A 23,852-nucleotide genomic window follows, 5' to 3' on the forward strand; every position below is an offset into this window, starting at 1 on the left:
TGAAGGCAACCGAGGAGTTAGCCAGGGGCAGTTCTGTGGTAACAAGAAAGACTCTTGGGGGCTGTATGCCTCCTCTGCCTTGGCGTCTCTTGCCTGCAATTGCCGCGCTGCCCCTCGTGCCTCTGCAAAGATGCAGAGGTCGAAGCACGTTGCTGTGCGGTGATGAAATGCTCGCTGAATCAGACTCTCGAGCCCGGCCTCTCACACCCACCAGGATCCTGGGGTTGCCTCTAGGATCCCTGTGGGTGCTCCTGCCACCTTCTTAGACTACCCTCGCCCTCCTAATCCAGGCCCACTTCTCTGGCTCGTGTCCACCCCTTGATGGGCGTTCCGGGGTCGCCACTGTCCTCTGCGCCCCTGGGCACTGGCAGCGCGGGCCGGGCAGCGGGGAGGGAGGCGGGAAGCAGAGCGGGGGGCGCCCCGGGCTTGCGCGCCGCGGTGCTCCACGAGGGATTTGCCGCCTTCAGCTGCAGCAGCTGCAGCGGCGGCGGCGGGAAGAGGGGTGGAGGGTGGTGAGGAGGGCCGGAGCCCGGGCCAGGAGGGAGGGAGGGAGGGGAGCCGGGAGGCTGTGCCAGGCGAGCCGGAGGGGTGCTCCGCGCTCCCCCGCCCTCCTTCCGGGAGCGAGGATGCAGACTCTGAAACTGGTGCTGCTGGGCTGAGGCGGAGGCAGGGGAGTTGCACCGCGCGAGGCTCCGTGAGTGTGTCTCCTGCGCGCGGAGAGGCGGGGGGAAGCGGAGGACCAGGAGGAGGAGGAGGAGGAGGAGGAGGAGGAGAATGCCCGGAGCCGCCGCCGCTGCCGCCGCCGCCGCGATGCTCCCGGCTCAGGAGGCTGCCAAGCTGTACCACACCAACTATGTGCGGAACTCGCGGGCCATCGGCGTGCTGTGGGCCATCTTCACCATCTGCTTTGCCATCGTCAACGTGGTGTGCTTCATCCAGCCCTACTGGATAGGCGACGGCGTGGACACCCCGCAAGCCGGCTATTTCGGGCTCTTCCACTACTGCATCGGCAACGGCTTCTCCCGGGAGCTGACCTGCAGGGGCAGCTTCACGGACTTCTCCACGCTGCCCTCGGGCGCCTTCAAAGCCGCCTCCTTCTTTATCGGCCTCTCCATGATGCTCATCATTGCCTGCATCGTTTGCTTTACCCTCTTCTTCTTCTGCAACACGGCCACTGTGTACAAGATATGTGCCTGGATGCAGCTCACCTCCGGTGAGTGCGCGCTCACCTCCGCGGAGGCGGAGGACCCCGGGGCGCCCGAGCCGGGGAGGGGCCAGAGTGGGAGGGACGGGGGCTGTGCGCGCCGCTGCGAGCCTAGCCGCCTAATCCGCTCAGGCGTCGAGGTGCGGGGGGCGGGAGCCCAGCGAGGCCGGAACCCCCGGGGTTCCCCAGCCCCGGCGCTGGCGCCTCGTCCCGGGGCTTTCGTGAGCCTCCCAAGTGTGGGGGACGCCCACCCAGAGGGACGCGCCGGAGGCAGGGCGGTTGTGGGGCCGAGTCCGCTCAGAACTAAGGATGGTGGGCGGAGAAGTGGCCGCTTAGAGAGATGGGGCCGGGGATCCGTGCTGAGGGACTAAGGAGGGACTGACAGGGCGAAGTGAAAAGCGGATTTGGAGAGGTCGTAGTGGAAGGAGCAGCCAGCCTGCCCTGCCCCTCGCTGCTGGGACTATTTCTGTCATTGATCCTGGGAAAGGGGGCGGGGGGCGGTGGCTGGAGTGATACTGTTTCTTTCCATCTCGGGCAGTTAAATATGTTTACTCCTCCATCTGGAGGTGAAGAGATCTTAATTCTGTTTTGGGTTTCCCCTTGTAAGAAGAATGTAGCTTAGAACATTCTTTCGCAATTCCTCAATGTCAAGTCTTCAGTTTGCCTCTTTGTCCGTGCAAAGGTCCTTCCATTTCATCTTTAAACAGAGAGAAGTCTTTAGTAAATCAAGATTCTTCAAGATCTCATTTTTGGGAAGTGGGCAGAGAGGAGAATGTTTCATTAGCATCTCCGATCACTCTTTGCCTGTGGATGATAAATTGTTGCTAGCTGGAGGATATGAAAGTACTTTTTTTCTGTGCATCAAAGTTACTTTTAACCCAGAAAGGATGGGGTACATTTCCTGGTGGCTTTGAAGAGTCCTGAAACAAAACTGACTCCTTACTGTACTTCCCCTGATGCCGATTGCCTCTCCGCCAGCCAGCTTGGATGCCCTCCCTTCTGAAGTCAAGGGTCCAGTGGTCCTGACATATTTCTGTTCCAACATTGTTGAGGTCCTTTTGATTTTATGGATGGTCTGGTTGTAGAAGGACACTGAATATCTTAGGCAGCTAAACTTTTCATTTGCGTTTTATTTTACTGTTCTCATTTTAAAGATGTTTCGAGATGTTGTCGTTTATTCTATTCCTGGGAAGGTTTTCTGGGGAGAGGGATTCAATCCCTGAGTTTACCAGAGTGTTGTAGGGTGAGTAGATACTTAAAGGTGCTGGACAATAGCGTTAAGGTTCATAGTCCTATATTGCTAGTTTGATAACGAAAGAGAAGCTTGTGGGAGACTATACTTATGTGAAAGTATTTATTTTGTGTTTTGGCTCGCCTGATTTTGATTTGCCATGTATTGTAAAAGTGTGTATGTGAAAAGCAAGAAATGAGCACCAATAGAGACTCCCTCCTTTACACATACCATTATCTCCTGAAAGGTGAGTTCTGCGTCTCCTTCTGCACCCCCATCCCCAACTTTTTCTAGCAACTCCTCACTCTATGTTTTTATATATAATAACATATAACTTTTATGGCCATTTCAAGCAGAATAACTGTAAGATTTGGAATAAATTCATGTGTTATGGCTGTTCTTGACACTTAGCTCTGGTTTGACTTTGAAGAGGACACACAAGATGCAGATGCTGTAGAAAAAGAATTGACCCTGCACAGCTAATTTTAATTTTTCTAAGTTAAATGACCTATTTAGACAGGTGATTCAAATTACATCGTTTTTAAAAGGTCTGAAAATACTTTGCAGGTGCTTTCTCAACAACATATTCGTCAATGTTTGATTTTTATGAGGTTTCATACTCTAATCCCCCCGCTTTTTTAAAGGACAGAAAGAAAATGATGTTTGAGAAAGAAATACCAGCTTTGAAGTTAATACAAACTTCAACCATTACAAGTTTTTTTTTTTGTTTCGTTTTTTTCCTTTTCTTTTTCTGGAATAGAGCACACAAAAATTGTCTGTCCTGGAGCAGTGAAATATAATGTTGTTCTCAGGCATTTGACATCAATGTTTATCCTGTTTTCCATGTCATGTAAAATGTGGGGATAGTTTTTGTACTAAAGATGTAAGCACATTTACTTCATTTTGGAGCAGTCCAGATCCTTAAGTGACATACTTTTTAAAACCTTTATTTGCAATTATTTGGTGTTTTATTTCTAGGTAAACTGTAGGACATGATTTTGTTCATTAGTGAAGTATATTAATAAAAGAAAAATGGATTCTGATGACAGGTCAAATAAGAATCTGTCACTCATTCACAGATTTTTAAGGAATAACATATAGAAGATATTTCTAAAGAATGTTACATTTAACATGGTTTTCAGGGTTTTTCTAAAAAGATTAAGTCTCATTATACTAACAAAAAATTTAATATAATCTATTGTAAGTTACTTTGAAAGTTTAGTCTAGGCCGGGTGCACTGGCTCATGCCTGTAATCTTAGCACTTTGAAAGGCTGAGGTGGGTGGATCATTTGAGGTCAGGAGTTCAAAACCAGCCTGGCCAACATGGTGAAACTCCATCTCTACTAAAAATACAAAAATTAGCCAGGTGTGGTGGTGGGTGCCTGTAATCCCAGCTACTTGGGAGGCTGAGGCAGGAGAATCTCTTGAGCTTGGGAGGCAGAAGCTGCAGTGAGCCAAGATTGCACCACTGCACTCTAGCCTGGGAAACAGAGCGAGACCCCATCTCAAAAAAAAAAAAAAAGAAAAAGAAAAAGAAAGTTTAGCCTTTAGACTATTCCTCTTTAATGTTAAGTAGCCTTCTCCTACCTATTGTTTACCAGTACCTAGGCTAATCTCAAGTGTAATTTGCTAAATATGAAAGATGAGAGCTTAATGTACTATTTGCTTATTAGAGACTGTTTATCCCTCATTGGAAATCAAACTATTCACTTGTGTATTTAGTTATCTAAGCATTTTTAATATACTAACATCCTATATGTAGTCAAGTAGAATATAAAATCCTATTTCTTTTTTTTTTTTTTTGAGATGGAGTCTCGCTCTGTCACCCAGGCTGGAGTGCAGTGGTGCAATCTCGGCACACTGAAACCTCTACCTCCTGAGTTCAAGTGATTCTCCTGTTTCAGCCTCTTGAGTAGCTAGGGCTACAGGCGTGTGCCACCACACCAGGCTAATTTTTTGTATTTTTAATAGAGACAAGGTTTCACCATGTTGGCCAGGCTGGTCTGGAACTCCTCACCTCAAGTAATCCACCTGCCATGGCCTCCCAAAGTGCTGGGATTACAGGTGTGAGCCACCGCACCCAGCCAAAATCCTATTTCAAGTGATACTTTAAGATGATGAAACAGGAGACTTCTTATGATATTACAATATAAAAAATTATTATTTTTATGATTCTGAACGATGAACCAGAAAAATTAATTTATTTATTGGACCTGAAAATGATGTTGCTCATTCATCTAGGTGTGTGAAGCACATTTAATTATCGTGCTGTTATGAACACCTTACCCTCTCCCTCCTCACTCTAAGTCTTTACCAAACACAGTAGCATGAAACTAGGAAGCACAGAATTAGGAGCTAATATATCATACTATCTTTGGATGTAATCCTGTATGTAGAGACCATGTCTTATATAAAAACTGGAGACATAAAAATAATATATAAAATAATGATAATAAGAGATATAAAACTTTCCTAAATCTGTAGAAAGGCAATTTCTTCAGAAGGAAAAAAAAAGAGGCTTTTCTTCTTTCTGGGTAATTTCTCTGACACTAAAAGGAAAGGAGTAGATTTGTAATTGGTCAAGCAGGGTAATAAAGTCCAGATTTTAAAAAAAAATCAGGATAGAAAGGGAATTTTCTTCCCCTGGGAACCTTATTTTCTGCTTCTATGTTCTTGTTCTCTTTAAGTCAATATTTCAGTTGGTTTCTGAGTCTACTAATAACCACATTTTATAAACCACACTTTGTTTGTTCTAGTGACTATAAGCCATACCTTCAGTTGTTTCCAGAAGCCCATGTGTTCACCATATTAAGCCAAAGAAATCTTTTGTTTTCTTTTTCTTTTTATAAGCTGAAGTATTCAGTGGAATTTAAGGTTTTGTAGAGATCGGTCGTGCATTTCTTGGTCAAAGCCAACAGATGTGGAAAGATACTTGCTTTCATCTGTGGAGATGGGACACCTGATCCAGATTGGATTTTCTTATTAAGGAGAGGTGAGGACAGAATGGGTTGTACTCCCCAGATTCCTCATCTGTATCATTCTGAGTGTACCAGCAAGAAGGGCCACCAACATGACAAGGCTTTATGGCAGGGGGTAAGGGGTGAATTGTTTAGTCTGTTACCCCTAGCCTCCTAGATTTAGTTCTGCCAAATTCTTTTTATCCCGCTTGCTTTCTTAAATTTTATAACTTTGTCGTTTAGGTGAGATGAGAGTCACCAAAGGTAATCACTATATTTCTTAGCCTGCAAGAAGAGCCTTTGAAATCTTATACCATCCTATCTTGTGGCACCCTCCTGTTTTCTTATAGATCTCATTAGCATTTGAAATTACAGCACATTTCCATGTTTATTTAATTTCTGTCTTCTCCAGTACATTGAAAGTTCCATAAGGCCTTGCCTGTTTTTCTTTATACAGCATAGAGGTCAAAAGCATGGAAACTGGAGTTAAAAGATGTGGGTTTGAAGCCTGGCTGTGACACTTATGGACTGTGTGACCTGCGGAATTAATCTTCCTATGCTTTAGTTGCTCATCTGCAAATATGCATATAATTGTACCTGTCAGGAGACTGTTGCAAAAACTAAATGAGCTAATGTATTAGTTACTGTCTGGTTTACAGTAAGTAGGCCCTCTGTGAGTGTTGGGTATTGTTGCTGTTGTTGTCTTGCTATTATTACTATATCCTGGCATATAGTAGTATGTGTATATCTGGCACATAGTAGGTATTCAATAATTTTTTATTGAGTTAATAAATTGAAAAATAATGAATAATCAGGTGAAGAATGAAAGGAAAAAGGACTTTAAATTTCCCATATGTTGGGCTGGGTGCAGTGGCTCACACCTGTAATCCCAGCACTTTGGGAGGCCAAGGCGGGCAGATCACCTGAGGTCAGGAGTTCGAGACTAGCCTCGCCAACCTGGTGAAACCTTGTCTCTACTGAAAATACAAAAACTAGCCAGGTATGGTGGCGTACACCTGTAATCCCAGCTACTCAGAAGGCTGAGGCAGGCAAATCACTTGAACCCACGAGGTGGAGGTTACACTGAGCCGAGATCATGCCACTGCACTCTAGACTGGGCAGCAGAGTGAGACTCCATCTCAAAAAAAATAAAATAAATTTCCCATATGTTGTGGCGAGAAGTGAATGCTGTGTACTTTGAAAGCCGTGATACTCATTTCTCAGTGGTGTGTGGCATCACTAGTAGTGACCACACTGAAAGAACTAGTCCTTGTTCTTTGATGACAGTGGTTGTGACTTGACACCCTAATTTGTGATGAGGTTTTTCCCAAACAGAGGCTTTCTGATGTGTAGGTAATGATCTTTATTACAGCATTGGGAGATAATCATATCTCAGGCTTCAGCAAATTTTCCCTTACCATTTATTTTCTCATTTAAAAACCCCATATCATCCAAAATGGAGGCTTTATGTAAAAATCAAGAGATTGCATTTTCTTTCAGAAAGGGCAGGGACTTGTTCTAGGTTGGATTTCCTTATGTACCTTCAGGAGCAATAAAGACAAGAAAAGACGTTTCCTGTCTTTCCAGGCTTTCCCACTTCTTCCTGGGCATCAGTGCAGATGTGCTCTTCTTGGACTCCCATGGAGCCGGCCAAGCCCTCTCTGACAGAGTGATTCTGAATGTGTTGAGCTCCGATGGGGTGCTCTGAAGAGGGGACAGAACTGGGATGTACTCAGGTGTAGACTCAGTGTTCAGGACAATCATCTGTCCTTACTCTTTGGCTAGTGCTGAGCAGTATGAAAAAGTGAGCTCTTGCCCCAAAATGCTGCTTATGCATCCTGAGTTCAGTGCCATGGAGTGACCCTAAAGAGAGGCTTTTCTTCTATCAGAGCATTTCAAATCTTCTCCCATGTGTAGAGGAAAGGATACATACTGCCGGTGAGGGCAGTTTTTGTTTTCTAACAACATATTTCACTTAAAATAATTTTTTATTTACCAAGACGAACCTACAAGAAAGTGATCTGGAATAATTTAGAAACATTTCCCTTATATGTAATGTGACAAGAAATGTGACAATTGAAGAGATGTTAGAAAATATATTAATGTGATGTCCAAACAGTTTTTATAAAAGTGAGATTTTAAGCAAACATCTGTGAAAAATAACCGGTTCCATATAACCCATACAATATATTGTTAGGAATTTTTTTCTTGGTGCAAGGCTGCACAATCAACAAGTTTCCCACTGTAAAAATATAATAAAGTACTTCTACACTTCTGTCAGTAAATAATATAATAAAAGTCTAACCAGAATGTGGTAACAGAGGCTTAAGGTGAAAACACTTATTTGGTAATTTTTGTTTGGCATGTTGCTACCACTCAGGAAAGAGAATCCAGATGGCCAGGCTAGTATATTGCACTGTATGTACATACCTCAGAAATCTTTCAAAGCGAGTAAAATTAAAAAAAAAAAAAAAAGAAACAGAAGAGCATATAGCTAGAGTTCCAGTATGTGGCTCAGTGCACTTCTGTGTGTGGTATCAGGAGATAAACTACGGGGAGAGGAGTAGAGAGAATTTTGGATCACATTGGCATGAAGCAAATAACGCTCTAGAAGAATTCTACTTTGAGGGCTTAATCTCATGGTAACTGGACTAGTTTTAAAGTGTAATTTCCATAATGTATTTGAACTTTGGGGGTCAGCACCAGCTTTAATTAATGTGAATTTTCCTTATCATAATGAGTCAACTGGAATTTTTATTTGATATGAGGAAAGGCCAAAGAGCTGACCTTTATTCTTAATAATAAAAAGAAGATAGTAATAATGATGGAAAGTAAGAGGCTACTTCATATAGCAAATAGTAGATAAGTTATTTGATGACTTAAACATAATGCTCTCATAAAAAGTCACTGAGGCATTTGAAAAATAGAAATAATCTCCCTCAGCATCCTAGATGTTTACATAATTAATATCATAATTAAAGACATAAGCACTCAAATTATGGCTACAGTTCTATGATACTCCCACTGCACGAGGTCCTGGTACTATTCATAGTTTAAATTGTCCTAACTATAATCTTGAGTGAGTGCATTTCTCACCTTTTTTGCTAAAAAAAAAAAAAAAAAAAAAAAAGAAAGAAAAATAAGGGGCTTGCAAGGGGAAGATAAATAATTTTTCGACCAATGTAGACATGAACCATATCTGACTACTATTGGCTAGAATGAAAGAAGAAAGAAAATCTTTTGGAAATAGAGTTGCTGGTACAAAATTGCCATACTTGAGTTCTGATACCTTCCCCACCCTAATGAAACCAAGGGCTGCAGCAGGGGAGGGCTGCTATGTGTGCTCAACAGGAAGAAAGATCCTAAATGATTGTCTGAGTGAAGTTGATCTTCTAATTGCAGGAAATTTTAAGATCATGACTTATCAATGAAAGGGCTAGTGGAAGGGCAGTGAAAAATAATGGGATAAATGAAAAATAGTTGTAGATCTGAAAAGAGGCCCTAACTCAGAAGCAGACATGCACAACCTAAATAATCAAGGGAGTTCTCTTTGCCCTGTTAGAGAACAATGGCAGATAGGATTTTGAAGGGGATTCAACTTTAGCTTTAGTACAGAATGCATCACAGGCCCTTTTTTTTAAGTGTTTGTAGACTCCTTCTGGAAATAGTCTGGAGGGAATGTTTTCTGCATGGCTCTTAGTTGGTTTCAGTGAAGATCAAAAGTGAGGTGCTGCACAATCAAAATGGGAAATGTGTATTATCATTGACAGAAGGCTCAGTATTAAAACAAACAACAACAACAACAAAAAAAACAGGCAAACAAATCCAGCTGTGAAGAATAGCAGAGATATAGAATAGTGACACCAAAAATAAATGAAGTGTGACTAGTAAAGAGACGATGAAATTCAAGGTTGGAAAGCCTGTGGAATTTCATAACATCAAATGCCTATTGAATTTGATATCATCAATGGCTTAAAAATGTATTGGCACAGGACAAGCAGAGAGCTACAATATGTCATGTGGTGCAGAGCTGTGTGCAAATCCCAGTTTTTAAGAAAGAAAAATTATGGCTTCACCCCCAGTCAGGGAATTATAATAGATTCTATTATATATAAATAGATTATAATTTATAATAGACTCTAAAATCAAGCTATTTAAAGGGAGAGATACTAGATGTATGGCAGGTGGAAATAAGGAGAAAGATTAAAATAAGGCAACCTAAGAAAGAATAGGTCATTGTAAAATTTGATGAAAAGCATTTCTATAGTTTCTCTTTGAAAACCTAGTTATAAATTGTGAGTTTAAATTGATTTCTGTAATATAATGCCTTTAATGGGAAAAGAGAACTTACAGTGAACATTTGGGTAAATACATTTACAGAACATTTTAAGAACCTGTATAATTACAAACTAGACTAATTGAATTCATCTAAAATTCAAATGATTAATAGCCGGCGATATTGTGGATCTGTGTGATACCAAATATGAGTTAACTGAATAGCTACATTTTAACCAGTTGACTGGACAAAACATAGTACTGACCACTTGGTATGTTATAAAAACCTTCATAGAGAAAGGAATGCTCTACTGTAGTGTTTTAAAAATCATGGTTGATGACCTTTTAATGGTCGTGATATCAGTTCGTAGATAATCAACATTAGAACTTGGATTAAAAGAGAGTAGAAAATACGAATGCAAGGCATATAAAAAGGGTCTTATGATACCTTTATTTTCCTTTTTCTTTTTTTTTTTTTTTTTTTGAGATGGAGTCTCGCTCTGTCTCCCAGGCTGGAGTGCAGTGGCGTGATCTCAGCCCACTGCAAGCTCTGCCTTCTGGGTTCACACCATTCTCCTCATTCTCCTGCCTTAGCCTCCTGAGTAGCTGGGACTACATTCGCCCGCCACCATGGCCGACTAATTTTTTTGTATTTTAGTAGAGACCATATTAGCCAGGATGGTCTCGATCTCCTGACCTCGTGATCTGCCCACCTCGGCCTCCCAAAGTGCTGGGATTACAGGCGTGAGCCACTGCGCCCAGCCAAAACCTTTATTTTCTAAAAATATTTACATACTTACACACATATGTGTGTGTGGACTAGGTTGCAACATAAAATGTATTACTGTAGGCTGTAGTCACAATGTTTGAACAATACTATTCCAGAGCAAAGATGATTTAGTGTGAATTTAGGAAAATAATCATCTCTCCTTTGGAAAATTTTAAAGATTTATTCAAGTTATTCATAGCTAATTTTGTATTAGAAGATAGATTAGATAAAATATACTTAACCTAAGCAATTTGAGACTTTTTTCCTTTGGTTTTATTTTCTCACCTCCATGTATGACTTTTATTGCTAATGTATTATCCCCAATTAAACTGTAGGTTGATTGAAAATTAGACTGATTTTCTAGATGTGATCTGATTGACCCTTTGTGCTGTAAAAAATGACATGGCCCACCTCTGAGAAACAATATAGCTTAAAAGCCATTTAACAAAAGTATTTAACCTTGTGTCAAGTGGATATAGACTCATAGGCTTTTGAATGTTGGACAGATATTAGAAATCACTTAACATAATCTTCTCATTTTCTCGATTAAGAAATAATAATGGCCAGGCATGGTGGCTCACGCCTGTAATCTCAGCACTTTGGGAGGCCGAGGTGGGTGGATCGCCTGAGGTCAGGCATTCAAGACCGGCCTGACCAACATGGTGAAACCCCGTCTCTACTAAAAATACGAAAATTAGTCAGGTGTGATGGCGAGTGCCTGTAATCCCAGCTACTCGGGAGGCCGAGATAGGAGAATCGCTTGAACCCAGGAGGCAGACGTTGCAGTGAGCTGAAATGTTGCCATTGCACTTCACCCTGGGCAACAAGAGCGAAACTCCGTCTCAAAAAAAAAAGAAAAGAAATAATAATGATAAATACTAACTATTGAGCAACTACCACTTGCAAAACCTTTAGTTTAACCCTCATAACAATCCTACAAGGTTCGTGTTATGCCCATTTTGCAGATGAAGAAATTGAGGCTTAAAAAATTACTCAAAAGAACTTGTTCAAGGTCATGAAGACAATAGGTGGTTTGAGCCAAAATCAGACTCTTTCCCTGGCCTACAGCATATTTCCACTAAGTCTGAGAGAGATTCAGAGTCTTGCCAAAAGAATACCTTGGAAAAATTGAGATCAACACGCATCTGATTCCCACTGCAGTTCCATTTCTACCACTTTCTTTTGCCTCCCAATGTAACGTCCATTTGTTTAGTGTAAGTTTTCAATATGCATTTTCACCATTCTGTATCATCATGCAAGGAAGGAGCTGCTCTTTGCAGGGGAAATAATTATCTGTGTATTTACCAGAATTTCCTCTTCAAGCATACTTAGGTAGCCGTCATACCATCCTTTTCATTTCTCTAACCTAGAGTCTGCGGTGGTTCTTTTCCCCTAATGTCCCCTTGGTTACACCTCTGAGATTATTGCCATTAATCTTAGACTGTGAATTCCTACAGGACTAGAGCAACATCCACATTACTGGCTCTATGTCATCCATTCTTGCCCTCAATTAAATGCAGAAATTTTCTTAATAGATTTGCTTATTGATGGTGGTGGTAAAGATGGACAGAGTTGCTAAGGTACAGACACAGTTCCAGAGAAAGTAATAATAGACTTGAGCAGTTTCTGGGGGGATCAGGGTGAGGAAGGGAAGCTAGCGTGTGGTCAATATTTGCATCTTGACCTGTCATCTTATTGGCTGGATGACTTTGGGTAAGTCATCTATTTTTGGCTTTTCATTTTCTTGACTTAATTTTTCTAAGGCTTGTACAATTCTATTCCAGATTTTTTTTAAAAAAGAGAGTGCAAGTTATAGACATTTAAAAAATAACATCTGCTAACCAAATGTTGCTGTGTATTTACCAAGAAAGTAAATGTTAGGCAAACCATCAAGGATAGAGTGAAATTAAAGCAGAAAGAAAATAAAGGAAAACTAGAAAGACGAGTAGGCATCTAAAGTTAAATTTTCTCAGTCTAATGAAACTTTAAATAAAATATATTTTCTTCATTCTTATGATTATTGAATTAATGCACATAAAACACTTAAAATTGTACCTAGAACATAGTAAGCACTCAAAAAAATGTTAGCTATGATTACTGTTACTACTCCTACTACTACTAAAGAGATCAGGGCCAGAGGAATGGTTGGTGTTTACAAAATTTAGTAAACAGAAAAACTGAACTTACGATGTACTACCTAATGAAGGCAATTGAGTGGCGCAATTTGTGTATGCTGGACCTACTTTGTTTTGAGATTTAGAAAATGTTTGCAAGTATTTTTAGTAAACTGCATGGTGTTATAAAAATGCTATTGTGATCCTTATAATGAATTGTATGCATTATTAACAAAACACCAGGTTCAGTTAAGAGTTTAATTTTGTGTTAACAGAACTAGCTCTTCCATATTATTTGTCTGGAGTAATGACTGAAAATAATAGGAATGTATTTTGGAAATCATTTTGAACTGTTTGATAACTGCAACTAAACAAACTTAAAAAAAGGAAGCCGTGTTTTGAAGAATGCATGGCAAGACAGTTTTTTAATTGTGTTAAGACCTGAACATTTAGTCATTCTTACTAAGTTCTTCCAAATGATAGAGAAATATTATCAGCTGTTACCCAAATTATTTCCTCTTCACAGTTATCGAAAGCAAAATTGAATATTCTCCATCTCTAATAACATCAGGAACAAATTAGAAATAGCATTTTCCTCTGCTATTCAAAATGTAACTATAATACATTGAAAATTAGGTTTCTCAATACTTTATCTGTGAATCTTTATTGTTTTCCTAAGCAAAGAAGGTAGTGATTTAAAATTTTCAGATTTATGCTCAAATGAAGGTTATGTTGTTCTATTTTTCATTAACATGTTAATTCCTCCTTGTATTTCTTTAGCTTTTCTAAAGAAAGTAAAAAAGCAGCAACAACATTGCTTCTTATAAATGTTTCATTTTAAAGTCATCAGTTTATTATAAAATCAGAATATCAAGTTTGCTATGACTACATCTATGACTATGATCCAAACTACTGGATTAAACAATAAGCAAATGAACATTCTCTGTTTTACGTATTCATCCAAGTTCCTTTTGTGGTGACTATTTGGAGCTGATTTTGACAAGAGAACTTACTAAATAAGCTTGTTCGACCACACTGTTTTTGGAGATGCCAGTGAGCATCACTGAGCCATCTTGAAGGCCATGGTGAATAGTTCTGCTCTTCCAGACCTCTCAGTCTTTTGAAGGGGCTCTCCAGTAAGATGAGCAGGATAGGGAAATGGGTCAGGATCCACCAGCCCCAGTTCACTTTGCTGAAGACCCCTCCATTGTCGGCAGGATGGGCTCTAGAGGGAGCTCCAGCCCTGTCATCTTGTACTTCTGAGAACTTTGCCTTTTACAGGGTCAGGTCCAGACTCATTTTCTCCCTGACACCGCCTGTAGGATGATATTCTAGAGGATGGAGGGTGGAGGATAAAATATGAAGATTGAAAAAGAATAAGAAAAAGGATTTATCAGAAAACTCACAGTAGAAGGGAAAGCTCCTTTACCTACAAGGGAAAAGCCAGCTCCTCCTGAATATTTCTGCAGCCCCTTGCCTTAATATAAAATGCTTTGAAATTACTCTTTATAATCTATCTGACCTTTGAAGAAGCTGCTGTGACTTCCAGTGGCCTCCTTTTTTGGAGAACTCATTGGCATGGTCATCCCCATCAGGTCATTTTGGTTGTTGTTCCTTAGACTGGAGATGGACACATGGGAATGACTTGAGCAGGTCACTGGATAATTCAAAAGAAATTGAGGGATTCAGAACTGTAAGGTTCTAAACAGCCCTTTGGTCTTGGTGGTCATGAACTATGCATTGTAGTTGTGTTTCTGCAGGTGCCTGAACTTGTTTTGAAAATTTAAAAAGTAGGGTTGGAAATCCCATTTCTTGGGAAACTTAAGGGACTTTTCAGAATTTAAAAATAATGTTCAAGATAACTCAGAACATGGACTGCAGCCATAAGCAAATAATGCTTCACAAAATCAGAATGAAAAACTGGGCACCTAATTTAATTACCAGTTCCTACCTACATATTCCAGTCTCCATTTCCTTAAATAAAACAAAAGGAAAGGAATGAGTTCCTTTTATACCCACAAATAGCATTATCCACTGAACACCACTCAAAGGAGACACAAATTCTCAAGCTGGTTCCTATTTTATCTCTTTAGGAACCTGAAGTGCAGAAAGTTCTTTAGAGGAAAATTTTCAAAAAGCACACTTCCCTTCTCTAAATCAATACTTTTTTCCATCTTATACTCAGAGAGCATTCTTTTTAATCCTCACCAGAATTATCCCTCATTAGCCCCAGTGCCCTGCTATGGCCCCAGTACCCACTAAAGTGTCTGTGTGTGAACAAACCAAGTAGAAAATTTGAAACTGTACTGATAGTGCAATTTAATTCAGCATGCTAGCATTACTGTGGTACTGCTTAGAATGTTTTGGCCACACTTAGTGTGCAGAGAACAAAGGAGAAAATTCTGCAATCAATATTAGTTTGCATTTCATAAGGGCTCTTCCCTTCTTTTGCATATTATTAAAGAATTGATTTTTTTTTTTTTGCAAATTCTCTAGAAAGCCAAACAAATGATTGTGAGAGGTGGTCCCTATACACTAAAGTTTTAATTATAATAGAGCTATTCAAGAAATGGAATGAGTCTCACTTATAATTCTTCGTCTGCAAGTCTCATGGTGACATTAGCAGTTCATTTGAAATTTTTCCCCAAATATGTTAAAGTATTTTCCAAGTTTAGTGTAGAAATATGATTTATAAGAAGCCAAAGGCTGGGTGTGGTGACTCACACCTGTAATCCCAGCACTTTGGGAAGCTGAGGAGGGCAGATCATGAGGTCAGGGGTTTGAGACCAGCCTGGCCAACGGAGTGAAACCCCGTCTCTACTAAAAATACAAAAATTAGCCGGGCATGGTGGCGCATGCCTGTAGTCCCAGCTACTCTGGTGGTTGAGGCAGGAGAATCACTTGAACCCGGGAGGTGGAGGTTGCGGTGAGCCGAGATCATGCCATTGCACTCCAGCCTGGGCAACAGAGTGAGACTCTGTCTCAAAAAAAAAAAAAAAAAAAAAAGCCAAGCTTGAATTTATACAATGAAAGAGAAGGTGATTTAAATACCTATTGTAGTTATAAATGTTATTTAGCCTAGCCATCACTTTGATTTTGTCTAACACTTGCAAAATGAACCATTATTTCACTTCATCTGCCTCATGTTATGAATAATATATTTTACATTTGTGTGTATGGCTTGTGTGTGTGTGTGGTTTACAAAATCATACTAAAATGACCATTTGTGTACCTGCTACCCACTCTCCTGATTACATACCCTCTCACCCAGAAGTAGCCACTTTCTTGAGTCTTGAGTTTTGTGTTATTACCTTATATTTTCTTATAGTTTTATCAGTGATGTACACATTCCTGGGTAGCATATTGTTTAATTTTGTCTGTTTCTGTTTTAAAATGAAATGCTTTTAATATTTCACCATTTAGAATGACATATACTGTAGATTTTTATTTTTGCAAATACTAATTAAAGAAGCTCCCTTATATTCCCACACTGATAAGTTTTTAAATTGTGAATGTAAGTTGAATTTTATTGAACGCATTTCCTGCATCAATTGAAGTGATCAAATTACTTTTCCAAATTAATATATATTGATAAGATAATTATAATACTGGATTTTCTAGTGTTGAAGTAATTTTGCATTTAAAAAATGAAGACAACTTTGCCATACATCATGAGACTTCATGCTAATATTTATTATTTTTAATTTTTTTATTTCAATAGCTTTTGGGGTACAAATGCTTGTTGGTAACCTGGATGAATGGTATAGAGGTAAAAGCTGAGATTTTAGTGCACTTATAGCCCGAGTTGTATACATTGTGCCCAATATGTAGCTTTGAAATCTCCAATCCCACTTCCACCCTTCCGCTTCTGAATCTCCAAAGACCATCACATCACTCTGTTTGCCTTTGTGTACCCATAGCTTAGCTCCCACTTAAAAGTGAAAACATACCGTATTTGGTTTTCCATTTCTGAGTTACTTCTCTTAGAATAATGGCCTCCAGCTTCATCCAAGTTGCTGCAAAAGACATTATTTCGTTCTTTTTTATGGCTGAATAGTATTCCATGCTGTATGTATATATGCCACATTTTCTTTAGCCACACATTGATTGATAGGCACTTAGGTTGGTTCCATAGCTTTGCAGTTGTGAATTGTGCTACAATAAACATATGCATGCAAGTGCCTTTTTGATATAATGACTTATTTTCCTTTGGGTAGCTACCCAGTAATGGGTTTGCTGGATCAAATGGTAGATCTACTTTATGATTTTTTGAAGTATTTTCATGAGTAAAGTTGGTCTTTTTTTGTTTCCTTTGTCATACTGTCTTTACCTAGTTTGGATAAGAGGGTTATATAAGATTCATAAAAGTTGAGAAGTCTCTCTCTTTTTCTGTCTTTGAGAAAAAAATTTGTGTATGAATCAAATGATCTGTTTTTGGAATGTTTAATAGAATTATCTCATAAAATTGAGTCTGGTGTTTCTTTATGGAAGGATTTTTATACTGCTATTACATTTCTTTAATTGTTATAGAATCATCTAGGCTTTTTATTTCATCTTGAGTCAGTTTGTAAAGATATATTTTCCTAAGAATTTGTCTAATTATTTTATCTAAATTTTCAAATGTGTTGGCATAAAGCTGCTCCTAATATATTCACATAATAATATAAGGGTTGCTTGCGTATTCTCTATTTTCTTTAGCTCAATTTTGCCAAAGTTTTGTTATTGTCTTTTTAAAAGAACCAGCTTTAACTTTGTTGATTTTCTCCACTACATTCTTCTGTCCTATAGCATTCATTTTTGCTTTTTAAAATATTTCCTTTCTTCTATTTTCTTTGGGTTTATTCTCTTGTTTTTTTTCTAACTTTTTAATTTGGTTATCAACTTTGTTAATTTTTTAGCCACTATAATTTTTATGGGAAAATGACCTGTTTATCTATGCTGAGATTTTTGAAAAGGGTATTATTGTAAGTTTTGAACAGGAATTGCCTGCAAACATTATAAGCATCATATAAAATAACAAAATTCTATGTTCGTTATAAAAAGCTCAAGTTACTTGTAAAATATTTACAAATATTTCAATGGCATGGTTTACACAAATTACATATACTTGATATTGAAGCTATAGTCAATATATTTTTAATATTTAGTACTTTATATTCATTTTTTTCTGATGTTACGTGACGTAAGCATAATAAGTGGTTTTACAAAGTTACATTTGGCATAATAGATGATGCTCCCAGATACCTTCCCATTTGTTCTAGCAATTGCTATTGTACTAGTATCATTTTCTGTGATATGACAAAGATGAGAAAAAACTCTTTACCACTAGTGGTCAGTTGATGCCCCCATGGTTAATGTCAGCTTCAGTGCTCCATTACATCTTTGGATTTTTGCTTTGTCTTTTTTCTTACTTCTAATATTGTCTTACTTTACTATAAGCTCAGTCTTGCATGCTTTTAAAAGTTTTGAATTTTTTTCCTTTTTTTTTTTTTTTTTCTTAGAATCTCGCTCTGTTGCCGAGGCTGGAATGCAATGGTGTGATCTTGGCTCACTGCAACCTCTGCCTCCCAGGTTCAAGCAATTCTTCTGTCTCAGCCTCCTGAGTAGCTGAGACTACAGGCACGTGCTACCATGCCTGGCTAATTTTTGTATTTTTAGTAGAGATGGGGTTTTGGCATGTTGGCCAGGCTGGTCTCGAACTCCTGACCTCAAGTGATCCACCCACCTTGGCCTCCCAAAGTGTTATTCCGTATTTTTAAGTGTTCTAGTTATCAAGGTTGTTTTTTTTTTTTTTTTTTTTTTTGGTCATCTGTTCTGCTGTATTATCCAAAATGTAAGTCCCATGGATAATATTCTATTGCCTTTGCTTAGCTGTGTGGCCACATGAACTCCAAACATCAAAGTACCAAGTCACCACTTTGTGCCATTGCTCAATGGGGAACAGGATGGGAGAAATGGACACGGATGCAGGCAAAGTAATTGTAGTTTCTGAACTGACTACTCAAAACTCATGAATCTCTCATACTGGGTTAGCATCATGTTTTTCTGAGATAAACTATATTAGGAGCAAAGGAATGAAGGTCTCCACTTCCAGTGACATACGTATGTAGTGTAGTAGGTTTCTCTTAGTTCTCCTATAAAAATAAAAATACCAAATGAAATAATAGAAATACTGTAATTGGATTCTCACTCCTCCTGTTCTTCTTTCACTCATTCATTTATCCTTCCCTATTGCATTCCTTTTATGCGTATTAGAGGAGATATGAAGACTAACACACTTTCTAATGTTGAGGATCTCTTAGGGATTAGTTTTCTTCATAAGACTGGAAATAATTTTGCATTACCAGGAAGAAAAATGTGGCGGCCATTATACCATACTAGATAAGTGCATAAATTCCAAAGCCAGAACATCTGGGTTTGTGTGGTGGATACTTCTTTTACAGGGTAATTGTATGACCTTGGACCAGTTCCTTAGCCTACCTGTGCCTTGGTTTCCTCATCTGTAAAATGAGGATTAAAAATAGTACCTATCTCAGATCTGGTACACAGAAAACATTGATAAATATTAGGTATTAGTATCACCATCTCCATTGTCTTATCACTCTAGAAAGGCAATCCCAGAAAGAACAAGAAGTATAAAGGACCTGGTAGATTGCTCTTCTATAAAAACTCCAGGTGACCTCACTGTTTTATTTCTTTTTTAATCTAGAAAAAAAAATCATGCACATTTTAGTGTTGCCAAGCCATTGCTACTCCATTATTTATTGAGTAAGTTCAGTCCTTTCCATACTAGGCCTTTCTAGGGATTTGGTAATAGTGAGGGGAGAACAGAACAAGGTGTGAAACTTTCCAGGGGTGGGTCCTCTTTTCACCCTCTTTTTGGAGTTAGGGATTGGGGTGCTGCAGAATGATATAATTGAGGCTTAGGCGAAAGGGTTGCAAGGAGCTGTAATGGCTCGTTGTAGCCTTTTTACTAGAAGCTTCCTAAGGACAGGGACCATGGCTATTTTACTCACTATTGTAGTTTAGTGCCTAGGTTGCTTGTTATTGAAAGTTTGCCTTCTTTTCTAGCTGGGTACAATGGCTCATGCCTGTAATCCCTTGGGAGGCCAAGGTGGGTGGATCACCTGAGGTCAGAAGTTCAAGACCAGCCTGGCCAACATGGCGAAACCCCTTCTCTACTAAAAATACAAAAATTAGTCGGGCGTGGTGGCACGCCCCTGTCATCCCAGTTACTGGGGAGGCTGAGGCGGGAGAATCGCTTGAACCCAGGAGGCGGAGGTTGCAGTGAGCCGAGATCGCCCACTGCACTCTAGCCTGGGCGACAGAGCCAGACTCTGTCTCAAAAAAAAAAAAAAAAAGAACGAAAACAAAAAACTTTGCCTTGTTTTCTAATACACAAAACTGACATCACAATCCAAAGCCTTCTGTTAGAAACTGATATAAAGACAATTTCTCAGCTCTTTATAGAGAAAGGGTTAACATACTGATTTTTCCCACAGAGTCAGTGCAATAGGAGATCGTATCATTTCTGTATGATCTAAGCTCTATTTAAGAAAACAGATTTGGCTGGGTGCAGTGGCTCACGCCTGTAATCCCAGAACTTTGGAAGACCGAGGCGGGTGGATCACGAGGTCAAGAGATGGAGACCATCCTGGCCAAGGTGTTGAAACCTCGTCTCTACTAAAAATACAAAAATTAGCTGGGCGTGGTGGTGCGTGCATGTAATCCCAGCTATTGTAGGCTGAAGCAGGAGAATCACTTGAACCCGGGAGGCAGAGCTTGCAGTGAGCCGAGATCGTACTACTGCACTCCAGCCTGGCGACAGAGCGAGACTCCATCTCAAAAAAAGAAAACAGATTCAATTTTTATTTCAAGATTAAAAACGATGAACTATGAAACAAACTTGTTTATGTTTTAACATCTTGTATATATAAATATGGAATGACACATATTCTAAATGGCTTACCTTGACTAGGAAAATTTGGCACTGAAAAAAAGATATTCTGTTAAAATCAGATATGTGGGTCCTATGGTTTGTAATATTTGACCTTAACACAAAGAAGAAAAACGTTATAGAGCCAAGTAAACACTAACACATTTGAGAATAAACCTTGTTTTTAAATAGATTGTTTTCCAAAAGAAATTCTTTTTGTTCTCAGGCTTCAAGGTAACAACTATAAAATCCGAAAGTTGATCAAGGTGGGAAGATCTAGAGGACGAAAGAAAAAGACAAAAAGACACTGCAGTATAGTTCAAGGTGCTAAACACATGAGACTGGCACGTGTCAGAAGCAGCAGTGACCTTGTGCGCTTCTTACCATCCCTGCTCCATTTAGACATTTATACAATGGTTGCAAGAGGAAGACTGATCAGGCAAAGTCTAATCAGAGAGCTGAAGAACCTCTTTATTCTCCTCGTCCTCCTTCTACCACTCTTCTCCTTTTTCTCCTTTGCCTCCTCCTTTTCCTTCCATCCTCCTCCCTCTCTTCTCTTCCTTCTCTTCTTCACAAATCTGGCTTGAAGTTAAAACTCTCTGGAAGACAAAAACACATGACATTTATAAATGAAAAAAGAAAAACCTATATAGGTAGAGAAAGAACATTTTACTTAGAAGCTAACAAAAAGACAATATGAAATAATAAAAATATTAATTCAAGTCTCCTTCAAAATATAGCAGCATCAATTTGCTGCTTTGCAGAGCAATAATAAAGTGGTGTCCTAAGAGATATTAATAATTGTTTTTTCTTATAAAATAATTGTCTCACCTTTTCCACTGTTGTGAAGTTTCTTTTTTTTTTTTTAATAAACCCCAAGAAATAAGAAAAATGTATAGAATCTTGAGTGCAGTTGTAGAGTAGATATTGAAAGCTAGAGAAAAGTGTTGGGAAATGAATTATTCTGTATAATAAACCCCAGACATACAAGGGAGCCCTTTTATGATATTGCTCAGATACATTGTTCACAAGGTTTCTTTAAGAAGATGCTCATTGCCTTTGATTTTGAAATGACTTTGTGATGTCTGGCTGCTATGGTAACTGCTATTTTATTAAAAAGTAGCATTTGTAGCATTAGGAGAAATACCTAATGTAGATGACAGGTTGATGGGTGCATCAAACCACCATGGCACGTGTATACCTATGTAACAAACCTGCACGTTCTGCACATGTATCCCAGAACTTAAAGTATAATTTCAAAAAGGTAACATTTATAATCAACTAAAATTTCTAACTTTTTGACATGCTATTCTAGAGTTTCCTTATATTTACCCCACTTTCCAACTTATCACATATTTGCTATAACCTTACTTTTTGGAAATGCCTTTGTTTCCCTATTTTTTAATATGTTAGATTGGTATCATTGTCATATTTGAGTAAAGATTTAGTGTTATTGCGAAGCTACTTCCTTTTGCCCACAATAGTGCCATTTGCTGAGAGCTTTCCTTATACCAAGTACTATTCTAGTGCTCTACGTATTATCTCATTTAATCCTTACAACAGTAATATGAGGTGTATTATTATTATTATTCCCATTTAACTGACAAGGAAATGGAGGCACAGAGAGATTAGGAAATATTGCCCAGGATCATACAGCTACAACTATCCAGTATAGTAGCCTGTCACCACATGTGGCTACTTAAATTTAAATTTAAATGAAATGAAATTAAAAGTTCATCTTCTTAGTTACACTAGCCACACTTCAAATTCTCAATTAGTCTGTGGGACGAGTTGCTACTGTATTAGGGAGTGTAGAACAGAATGTCTCTATCATTGTAGCAAGTTCTATTGGCCAGAACCGTCAGAGAAGCAATGAAGCCAGTCTTAAACCTAGCGGATTTGGTGGTTTCAAAGTCCAGACTTGTAACTACTGTGCTCAACTGTCTTTTTCTCCCTTCCATAAGAAATAAAGGGACTAGTATAGAGAGTCTATGAGTTGATGTTAACCAGAGATGGATAAAGGGCAAGACTGATGAATAGAGACTGAATGGGTGATTCATTTATTCATTCCACAAATGTTTATTGAGCCCTTGCAGAGTGATGGGCTGTTCTAGATGCTGTTGAAACAGCAGTGAACCAAACAGGTGGGTTCTGTGACCTCACAAAGCTTATGTTCCACTGGGGACTGGCAGACACAAACAAGTAATTAAATATATAATCTATCAGGTGATCATAAATACTATGGAAGAGTGGGTGATAGGGAGTGCTGATGAAAAGGTCTCTTTGGCTGAGCACAATGGCTCACACCTTTAATCCCATCACTTTGGGAGGCCAAGGTGGGTGGATCCCCTGAGGTCAGGAGTTCGAGACCAGCCTGGCCAACATGGTGAAACCCCATCTATACTGAAAATACAAACATTAGCTGAGAGTGGTGGCTCACACCTGTAATCCCAGCTACTCAGGAGGCTAAGGCAGGAGAATTGCTTGAACCTGGGAGGCAGAGGTTTCAGTGAGCTGAGATTATGCCACTGCGCTCCAGCCTGGGCAACAGAGCAAGACTCCCTCTAAAAAAAAAAAAAAAAAAAAAAAAGGGAAGAAAGGTCTCTTTGACAAGACACCATTTAAGAAGAAACTTGAGAGAAGAAAGTGAGAGAGGAGAATTCCAGGCAATGGGAAGGGAATGTGCAGAGGCCCCAAAGCAGAGATCAATGAGTCCAGTTAATGTGGTTAGTACCATGTAAATTGGCAGCCATCCAGAGAAATCCCTTCTCTTCCAGATCATCATACCTTATCTATTTAGGCTTCTTCACTTTGAGTCTGATGTCACCTTTCTTCCCTGGTTCTATTACATCTGCTTTTGAGTCAGTAGAGCCCATTTCACTTCTCTGATAAAATACATATTTTTTAGTTTGCAAACTTTGGAACACAAGGCAAATCTTAGCACTCTTCTGTGATTAACCTTGACTTCAAGGGATTGCAGGATCATATTGTTTGAAAAGTTTTTCTGCTTTTCATGGGCTCCTTCCTCCAATAAACACAAACTAGCCTCCTAGACCAGAAGTTACTATATGTAAAACCAGGCTGATAAAATTATTTTCAGGAGAAAATTAAGATGGAAGGAGACTAAATCATAGTTTAAAATTTTACTTCTAGACTCAAGTAATAGCCTTATAAGTTTCATTTTTTATTGTTAATAGTTTGGCCAAACATAGAAAACAAATCCTAAGTGTTTGAGCAAATTTACAATTTTCAAGGTGGCAACACATTGACATTCTATAAGGATAAATTCAACCTCTCATATGCCAAGTATTAGGAAAGATTTTATTCTTATACCTAGGAATTTCCATGGCACCCTCCTGTCCTGA

General features: G+C 39.1%; 1 protein-coding gene across 1 annotated transcript in view; it reads left to right on the forward strand.

Annotated features, from left to right (window-relative positions):
- Positions 1-774: 774 nt before the first annotated feature.
- Positions 775-23,852, forward strand: part of LHFPL3 (LHFPL tetraspan subfamily member 3) — a 591,478-nt gene continuing 568,400 nt past the window's right edge. Inside the window, exon 1 of the mRNA XM_054559650.1 lies at positions 775-1,213. Within this exon, the coding sequence (XP_054415625.1) occupies positions 775-1,213 (439 nt within the window). The remainder of the gene's footprint in view (positions 1,214-23,852) is intronic.

The sequence above is a fragment of the Pongo abelii genome, chromosome 6 (assembly GCF_028885655.2).
Source record: "Pongo abelii isolate AG06213 chromosome 6, NHGRI_mPonAbe1-v2.0_pri, whole genome shotgun sequence".
Lineage (NCBI taxonomy): Eukaryota > Metazoa > Chordata > Mammalia > Primates > Hominidae > Pongo > Pongo abelii.